Source organism: Oculina patagonica, chromosome 8 (genome assembly GCF_052425735.1).
Source record: "Oculina patagonica isolate OP01 chromosome 8, crgOcupat, whole genome shotgun sequence".
Lineage (NCBI taxonomy): Eukaryota > Metazoa > Cnidaria > Anthozoa > Scleractinia > Oculinidae > Oculina > Oculina patagonica.
In genome coordinates this window covers 25,614,502-25,624,008 of record NC_135765.1, presented here as the reverse complement: position 1 = coordinate 25,624,008, position 9,507 = coordinate 25,614,502, and the positions used below count along the sequence as shown (strand labels likewise).

General features: G+C 36.4%; 1 protein-coding gene across 1 annotated transcript; it reads right to left on the bottom strand.

The window, feature by feature from the left end:
• Positions 1 to 475: 475 nt before the first annotated feature.
• LOC144664246 (chymotrypsin B-like) lies at positions 476 to 7,801 on the bottom strand. Its single transcript, XM_078525350.1, has 7 exons — positions 7,747 to 7,801; positions 7,031 to 7,228; positions 6,130 to 6,270; positions 5,328 to 5,517; positions 3,741 to 3,889; positions 2,320 to 2,346; positions 476 to 624 (listed from the first exon to the last, which is right to left on the bottom strand). The coding sequence occupies exons 1-7, from the start codon at positions 7,799 to 7,801 to the stop codon at positions 476 to 478; spliced, it is 909 nt and encodes a 302-aa protein (XP_078381476.1).
• Between the last annotated feature and the right edge of the window lie 1,706 nt (positions 7,802 to 9,507).

The window sequence follows — 9,507 nt, the reverse complement described above, 5'->3', positions numbered from 1 at the left end:
AGATAACGAGGTTAGCAAAGATCGACCCCGGACGCTTTCTCTGGATGGGAGGCTAGTACATCAAGTTACCGGACAATCTAGTGATGTTCATCTATACTCTCGGGTGGAGAGTGGCTACGAGACTATAGCCACGTCTTTATATCAAAGCAAGATCTAGACCACTACCCAACTTTTAGTTACTATTCAGATTTTTCAAGGGTAGACGATTTTTTCCTTTCGTCTCAGTTTCTAAAGACGTTGCTGCTACACGGTATGCATTACGTGTCGTATCCGCAAGGTGACACCAAATATGTGGCCGAAACGTGACAGAATTGCACGATATTTGCCACAAATTATAAAGTGGGTTTGATTTCAGAATTTTGGGGTTATATTGGTAAATATTTGAACCAGAAACGGTGTTTTTTTTTTGTAACAAACTAAATTAGCTCCTTTAATACTACAATAAACACACCGACAGCTTTGCCTTATTTCAAGTTTATTGCTTCAACGATAATCCGGAGTTCATAATCGCATAAAAATGTACATCCCAAATATGAACCAGGGGACTGCCCGGCAAAATCATGAATCTATTGCTTGGTTCCCATGCCACTGGTTTTATTATCCCGAACACAATGGATTGCATTCCTAAAATAAGGAATTAAAAGGCAATTGTAAGTGTTCATTAAGCAATCCAGTGATAAACATGCAGTCCCACCTGCAAAATACTTCAGTACTTGCAATATTCCTTAATTCCACTTTTTTTATGATAAAACTGATAGTAAAGCTTTGATGATGGCTGCGTTACGTTGTGCCTTTATTTACGATTTTTTTCTCCTGTTTCCCTTTGCTAAACAATTAAGCAATGGCAAGCTTAAAAAACGTTATCCTAGCTATAACCTAGTCCACAAACAATACTTGAAGGTAGGAAGCTAGTGATACTGTTTACTAAGGAAAGAGATCTAGCTAGAGTGAGAAGTTTATCAACTGGCGACCCGTAAATTCTCTGTTTTTACTACATTAGTTAGGCATTTAGGGATGTCTTGATTTAACTCTTCAGGTTGGCGAACCCTGTATCTAACATCTCCCCCCATAGAGATTAACACAATAAAATCAGATTAAGCAAAAAATACTTACATGCACAGTAACCACACGTTTTTTGACATTTTGAGTACACGGATGAATCCCAACAATCCTTCCGACTGCGCATGCATACATTGGAGTTCATTTCATCCTTGCATACTGAAATAAGACAATTATCAAAGCATGCGATTACTCTGCTAGAATTCTGGACTATTTGGTTATTGTACGGATGGTTACAATTTATAAACAAACAACTGTTTTTGAATTTTCTGATCTGATGGCGAGGGAAGTAGAAGGAATAGCTTGGGTAATCTAGGCTTATTTATATCAGGGCATGTGACAAACCAAGAAAACTCTTTACGCAAGCTTAACTTGAATTCTCGGTTACTTCCAACACCTGTGTGGGATAAATTTGGCCACGATTTTGGCAGGTTTAATAACAGCAAATTTAACAATATCACAACACAGCGATTTATGTAAAAGTTATAAATAAGTAACTGATAAAAAAAGTGAGGCAACAAAAATCCGCCAAACTACTTAAACGTATACAACAAGTATAAAATTGAAGGAAAATGAAAAAGCAAAAATAACCCGCTGGTAGGTGAATAGGAGGGAAACGGGTAAGATTTTAATCCAAGGTGATTTTGTCCTTATCAATGACAAAAGAGAGAAGGAAGAATAGCATTGGAACTAAACGTTATATACCCTCGAAACAACGCCCCAGAATATCATTGGTTAGATTTGGTGTACCTGGTACAACCTTACCCAACAGATAATCATGTGAGCACCATGCCTTGACATAAATTACATTATTTCTTGCCATATTAATGTCTGGTAGCGTTTTAACACCGCCTTTCACCTCATTCACTAGTATCACATAACCTATCCCAGTCAGCTTCAACGAACATTCAAGTGGGCACCATCCCTTGACAGAATAAAAATAAAACGGGAAAAAATCAATAATATTTTTTTTTTCTTTAATCATTTGTCATTTAGTTTTGTGTCCTTAGTATTGACGCAATATTATCGTAAAAAAAATAACTAAAAAACAACAACTACATCCAGAGAAATTGCTTATGTACTAAACACTGTATGAATCGGTAACCTCATTCATTTATTCACTTTTTTTTTTTTTTATTATTTTTTTTTTCAACTGTTCAAGCACTTTAAATGTTGTATGGCTGAGACGGCTGTTTTTGCCACAGAGCAATTTCTGGTGGAAAAAGAAATGAACGATTACAACAATAGCAGCCACCTTACCTCCGTCATAATCTCCATCACCGGCATCTTTAAATGGAAATAAAAATAAAAATAATCAGGCGGGCTTTATACCGCTAGTAAGTGTCGTTAACACTCTAATTATTTTTTCATTTCTTTTTTCCCTTTTAAACTACAAAATTCCAAACATTTTGATATTCTCATAAATAGAAGAAACTTAAAACATTCAGAACGAGTAGAGCTATAAAACACCACAAGAAATGTAGTTGTTTATTATAGACCGTTCATGGCTTCAAAACGGTCACTGGAGTATAAGATTCTATAACTAAGTAACACTTTAATGGCAAATCTAGATAAAATGATATTGGAAAAATTGTATCGAATTATTTACCCATTTTGTTGTAAATGTATTAGCGGTAAGCTAGCCTGCATGGGTATGGTCATTCTCTGTTGTAAGTACAAAGGTGGCCAATTATGCCATTTTGTGACACCAAGAAGCAAGATGAAGTTGAAGGGTCAAAGCTGCATAACAATTGGGCTTTTGTTCGATTGTGCTAGTGAACATAGCATATCATGCCTCTGCCAGTGCTTCCAATTTTGGAAAATTACTGATGCCAACTTAATGTAATTATTATACATTGTAGTCACTAGCTGTCTTCTCATTGGCTAAGAGCCTACAGCTAATTCTGGGAATCCGCGCAACCCCGCGCAACCTACAGATTAGTGAATAATCTGCTCTTGGAAATTGCTCTTGGAAATCATGCATTGCGCGCGCAACCTACAGATTATTCACTAATCTGTAGGTTGCGCGCGCAATGCATGATTTCCAAGAGCAATTTGTCAGGCATCTGGCGGCGAAGGAAATTCATAGTTCGTCGATTCACTTCTTCAAACGAGAAATAGTTTGACCAAAGTTCAAAAATTGCTGGACAATAAAGTCTCGGAAAACACAAAATGACTAACAAAAATTGGAAAGGAACTATTCCACGATTTAGTAGGACGACCAGCCGGAATTAGCACAAGTTTTGAAACAGGTTGAAATCGTTTGCCATTACTTCTATTCTATTCTTTTTTCAGAAAAATAATGTATAATAAAACAATTATTAGATTCGGTTTATGTGATATTCGGAATAATCAAGGTCACGTCACGGTAAGTGTTATCAGCCTCGGCCTTCGGCTTCGGCTGATAACACTTACCTCGACCTTGATTATTCCGGATATCACAAAAACCTCATCCAATAATTGTTTATAATGCGTGTTTCTTTGAATTATGCTTACTACGATCAAAACTATGCTACCTGGTTTTTAAGCAAGATAAAGACAGAACAGTCGAAAAAGCCAGACAATAATAACAGTGCATAATTTAGATGGAAGTAAAAATTATGCTCTGCTTACTAAATTATGCCATAAATTATGCTAGCACAATCATAATCAGTATGAGGAAACAAAGAGAAATTACATACTTGCAATTTGCTGATTAATCCAGTTGATGAAATTGCTTACACGAGCGTACATGGTGTAGTTATCAGTGTGACATTTCTTGCTACCAGTCCAAGATGCAATACCACGAAGAACCCAACGCCCTCCTTCCTCGCAAACTAGAGGGCCTCCACTTAATTTAAGTAAAGAAAATAAAAGTGAATTTAAAACAAATGGGCCAATGGCATAAGCTTTTGACTGCACAAATAAGGGCTTCAATTACTTTATGGGAAAAAATTTAGTTCGGATTAGAAGAGGAGAAATACCAAGTGGACAGACATGGTGTTGGCATGGAAGAAGGGTATTTGCACGTAATTTTAGGCAATTTCGGCACTGACCAAATATAATAATAACGGATTTAAACTGTAGAATAATTTAAATAAAACACAGAAAGGCCAAAAAGGGACATGGATGGTCAATCTTCGAGAAGATTAAGGCAATTTTCGATTTTCTCGAAAATCATCCTTGTTTGCTATGTGGCAGTGATTTTGCCAATAAATGATTTTTGCTCTGCCAATTTAAAGTTTTAAAATTTAATTTCTTAAAATACCGTGATCTAACCCCCTTGATAGTCTACATATAGGTCTGAATTTATCACAATCATGTTATCCTCATTTTATTAGTTGTGAAAGCATTTCGGTCCTCGAATCTTTTATCTAGCATACATTACAGTTATCTACGAATGAATTTTGCAAAATGCAGTTGCAGGTCAAGGTTTTGTTAGAGAATGCTACAGTTGCAATTACAGATATACTTTTAGCTCATGCAGAGTTGCAAGTGCACCTGTAATTGGGAATGTACGGTTGCAGATGCATATGTTTGCGACTCCAAATGCAGTTGCAGATTCTAATATGAAAAAAAAATTAAATACAAACAGCAACTGTGAGAAGAAATTGACAGCTTCTCTAGTAGTTAACAACTATTCACCAAAGTGCACGTGGAGGAGGCAAGTGGGGATATGTACAGAACTTGCAAACGGTGAGGTAGATTTCCACCCTTAGCATCCGACACTGAGGTGAATAGTTGTTTTAGTATACAGCTAATTCGAGAAAGGTTGTCAGAAAAGAGCACAAATGTGCACGCGACAAGACCGAAAGGTGTTCTAGTTAATTACCTGAATTTTGCATTGGCTTATAGGAAATGTTAAAGTTTATTTTTGCTCGTGAAGAATTTTTTTTCCTCTCAGAATGCTTTTTATGTAGCATTACTTTACATGTGACATGTCTTTGAGTTTTCAAAATTCTCTTAAAATTCAACGTGGCTAAATAACCTTGTTTCCACTTGTCTGAAGAAAAAGAAAACATGAAATTTGCGTTTGTCATGTCACCATCTTATTAGTATTCAGCACGTCAGTGGAGTAGCTTTCTACTTCTATAGCCATACTACCTTTTGGTCTTATCGTGAGCATTGTTGTGCTTTTTTCGACAACCTTTCTCACTTATTCCTGCAACAATTAAAGTTTTCTCGCACGCGTTGCTCGGCACACACAAAAAACACTGTTTTGGTATATACTAAAAGAAAATATGCCATTGATTATAGAAGACTCATTTACGGAAAACTTGTGTTAGTACCTATCTCCGTAACATCCTACGCTCCCCTTTCCTCCAATGCAAACCATAGTTGGATCGTGCACCTCCAAGTTTGAGTCGGCTTCGGCTTTCTTCGCGCAAGTCCTGGAGTCCATAATGGGAACATTGGCTTGTTTAAGGTATTTAGGATATTTGGCTGTTCCCCAGATGTTGAACCTTTCTGTTCCCCACCCTGGGAGTAAATTAAAACTGGTGTCACTACGTACAATCGATAGCAGTTATCGTATACAAAATAAATCAAAATCAAATGTTTACGTTAAAGGCGAGGTTTTCTGCCATATTTCGAGACCCACATTGCTGTAAATTCGGGTATAGCTGATCTATATGAGATAGTTTGTAACTGAGATCTTGTAATAGGGTAAGCATGACCGTCTTTCGAATTAAAGTTTCTTTAAAGCCAAAATGCATTGCTCTTAGTGTTCACTGCTCAAAAGTAGTTTATGTCTATTCCCTATTTCTCTTGCAATGTGGAAGCATTTTGACGTATAAATACTTTACTGGTTTATAATAAACATTTTTCAGCCATATCACAAGGGCTGGATGAAAAAGAATACCAACATTTTTTTAGGAAGTTGTAAACTATTGCGACCTCGGTGTCGCTTTCTAGGATTGATACTAATTCATCGTATATGTTGAGTGCATCCGAACCCCAATAAACACCCGCCGAGCAAATGATGCCATTGATGTCACAGGTTATAGTGATTAAAGAAATGATTCAAACCTGTAATCCAGCATTTTGTTCCTGGCGAGACACGTGACCCAGATCTAGGGAAACAAATGGTACCCACTTTGCGATCGAGTTTTACTGGTACGGCAAGCCTCAAGAGAGCGACGTCATTCCTGAAGTGTGAATTGCTATAACCCGCGTGCATGATGATCTTGTTGATGCGATACACAACTCCATCTTTTTCGATATGGTGCGCTCCTGAAAATAAAATTTATTATTCTTAAAATTTATAGGTAAATGCACTACCATTGCGTTACCACATGTGCGGCGATGACAAGTAGTACAGTAGTAACTCGAACTCGGATAACTCGAATCTGCTAACGTACTCAAACTAACCTCCATTTCCCTTGGATATGACCCGACTTTTAACCCTCGGATGTACAAGCAAACCCATACCCCCACCATCGTACAAGAGGGGGGGGGGGATGGAACCCCTCCCCGGAGTTTTCGTTACATTAAGGCGTAGCGAGATTATTTTGCAAGGAGAAGAAAGTCCTTAGCTTACTCTACAAAATGACATAATTTTAATTGGCTGTGACGTCATTTGATTTATCAGTCATTTTCTCTCGGTTAACTCGAACTCGGATAACTCGAAAAACCCGCTTACTCGAACTAAATTTTGTTTTCCTTGATCAAGATTTAGCTTGAATTTACTAACTCGATTATTAACTCGATCTTCGTTGTGAAGCTGGTAGCTAGGTCGAGCATAACATGATTTTTTTTTCATTTTCTACATAGTCAATGCCCTGAATATCTATCAAATAAGTTGATACGTGTGACTAACAAATCGGTGTGAACCTTGCGTTGTAGTCACATCACAATTAGATTGTTTTTTTTTTTTTAATTATTGTAAGTTATAATTTTGATAATTAGCAGCGGTGGAGCACAGATTTACCAGTCTATAACTGTAAAGTGTTTTCCCTCGTAAAATAAATTTACTTATTTAGGGTATACTTACCCGCCACAAGAGTGTACATATGTGGATCATTCTCGTTCTCTACGCAGTGTGCTGCTGTGATGGCCCATCTGGGGTTGATCAGGGACGCCCCACAATTGTGATAATTCTTCACTCTGAGTGACAGTTGCCAAGGCCATGAATTTGGGGTTGCTGTTGAGCCCCCTACAATTCTGGCCCCTGGACGTTGTCCACATTGGGCTGTAACAGAGATGATAACAATGCATTCGATATCGTTAACGAGAATAACGAAATTGTTTTGGTTGTTTTTCCTATACATTAACAACCACACTGAAATAAATGTTCCTACTTGAATAGGTTTGTATACTAAATGATTTATATCACTGTTTAAAAATCACTGTTTAAAAAACACTGTTTAATTCTCTAACACCTTAACCTTTTACTTGCGCCCTGTGCGAATCTTCTTTCGTTGTTTTTTACTGTTTTTCTAATGCTTCATGCACTTGCTTTCGAGTTTTTTAGATAGGAAAAATTAACTGAAATAAATCGATGAAGGAAAGCATAAAGAAAGTGTAATGAACGATAACAAGAAAATGGAATGGTTATTTAATGCCAAAAATGCAAAACAGACTCCTTTCAAAAGCTCACAACGAAAAACTTCTGAAAAATAGCGACGAACGAAAATTGACTCAATTTGGCGAAAAGAAAAAAAAAAAACATGTAAAATAATTACTTGATATTAAGTTTATCAACCTTACCTTGAGTAAAGACTGGTCCAAGTACAAAGAAGACAAATGCGACTAAGATATACATTCTGGTGTTTCAGTCGTGTCCACTATAAAACTGAATGAACAGTCACTAAAGGAGACTCATATATCTCGAAGCCACATTAATCAGCTGCCGTCCATCTGCTTTTAAAGTATATGTAGGTTAAGTTTAGACAAATAGAGTGCAAAAGCTGTGCAATTACTTATTAAATTGACTTTATGAGGAAAACCATCATATAAAAGATTTTACTGAGAGAATGAAAGAAAGAATTCCTTTAAGGTCACTAAGATTAAATGACTACTTAATATTGAATGAACGAAGCTAAAATATGTAATTCATATTAGAAGATGCAGCGCATACATAAACATCGTTTGATAATTAACAATTATTCCTCGAGCGCGCATTGGATATGAGACGGTTAATGGCCAACGAGGCGCTTAGCGCCCAGTTGGCTTTAACGATCTCATATCCAACAAGCGCGAATGGAATACTTGCTTTATTAAAAACGCCCAAAGAATTGCAATAGTTTAGCTCCCAAGCTGTTTTCGTTGGCTTGTTTCGGCTACCATTTTGGGGTCAATGGTATATGAGCTCATATACCACTGCCTGTTAACCAATTTATATTTAGTAATGTGCCTTAGTGTTACTTCTTTTTGCCTGAACTTAATTTCGCGAAAATGGAATGATGATATCTCTATCGATTTGAAGTTATTTATCTATCTTCGCGGGACTTATTTTTCGCGATTTGGCCAAAAAAAAAACGTTTAAGACATAAAAAATGTAATAAAAAAACGTTAAGAATAAACTTTCGCGGGACTTTAATTTCGTGATTTCCTGAAAATCGTAAAAATTAATTAAATTAAGTACCAATATGGGGATTTAAAGGACTCGAGGAGCATATATTTAATTTATTCTCGTTTAATAAATTGAGCAAAGGAAAAGTTCTAAAAATACACAAATATGTCGTAGCTGTGAGCAATTGTTTGGCCTTTCTTTCTTTTATTTGCCTTTTTATTATTTTGTTTATGAACCGACTTTTTTATATTAAATTTAAGTTGAACAAGCTTGTTAAGAAAAAGACAACGATTCAATCATAAGCAACCTTGGCAATGTACACAAAACAAAATTAAAATTAGACGCAATTACACAGCTTGCACAGTATCAAGACTTCAAAAAAAATGTTTCTGCTTTTCACTTGTTTAGGGGAAAATAATGGTGAGGAAAATATTTCTTTGTTTCTTAAATTCTGAAAGCGAAGTCCTGCAAACAGCGTTTGTTTTCTTAAAAAGCATTTATATAACGCGTTCCCTGTTACATCTCCTTTTTGAAGCGAAGTCCATAGGACCGAGAACTATTCAGGTTAGAACGGGGCATGGTACTTCAAGTATGCAAAATGTTATTTCCTGATCAACATTTAGGGCTTCCAATGCCAATAACTTTATCTACCAGACACAATATCTATCTACCTAAAGCAAAAAAAAAAAAAAAAAAAAAAAATTCTTTGAATTATTTTTTTTAGACCACGGGTAGGTGCACACAGCGGTCAAACGCCGCGCGCGTGCGCAGTTCCTGTGCAATTCTTGCCAAAATTCTCCATACAAAGTCTTAAATTTCCCGAAAGTTTTTGCATTAAAGCCAAAAGTTAACCATGTCCCTGGAAAGTTACGGTTTTTACGCAGCTTATGGATGGGAAATTTGATAATTTATCTCAACTGAGTTTCCCAGCTTGAAATTTTCTCTCACCGTATTTT

Coding starts and splice junctions, on each gene's coding strand:
- LOC144664246 (XM_078525350.1), bottom strand. CDS start 7,801: ATGTATATCTTAGTCGCATTTGTCTTCTTTGTACTTGGACCAGTCTTT. Junction 7,229..7,746: donor TGGACCAGTCTTTACTCAAG/GTAAGGTTGATA, acceptor TCTCTGTTACAG/CCCAATGTGGACAACGTCCA. Junction 5,518..6,129: donor AAAACTCGATCGCAAAGTGG/GTACCATTTGTT, acceptor ATTTACTCCCAG/GGTGGGGAACAGAAAGGTTC.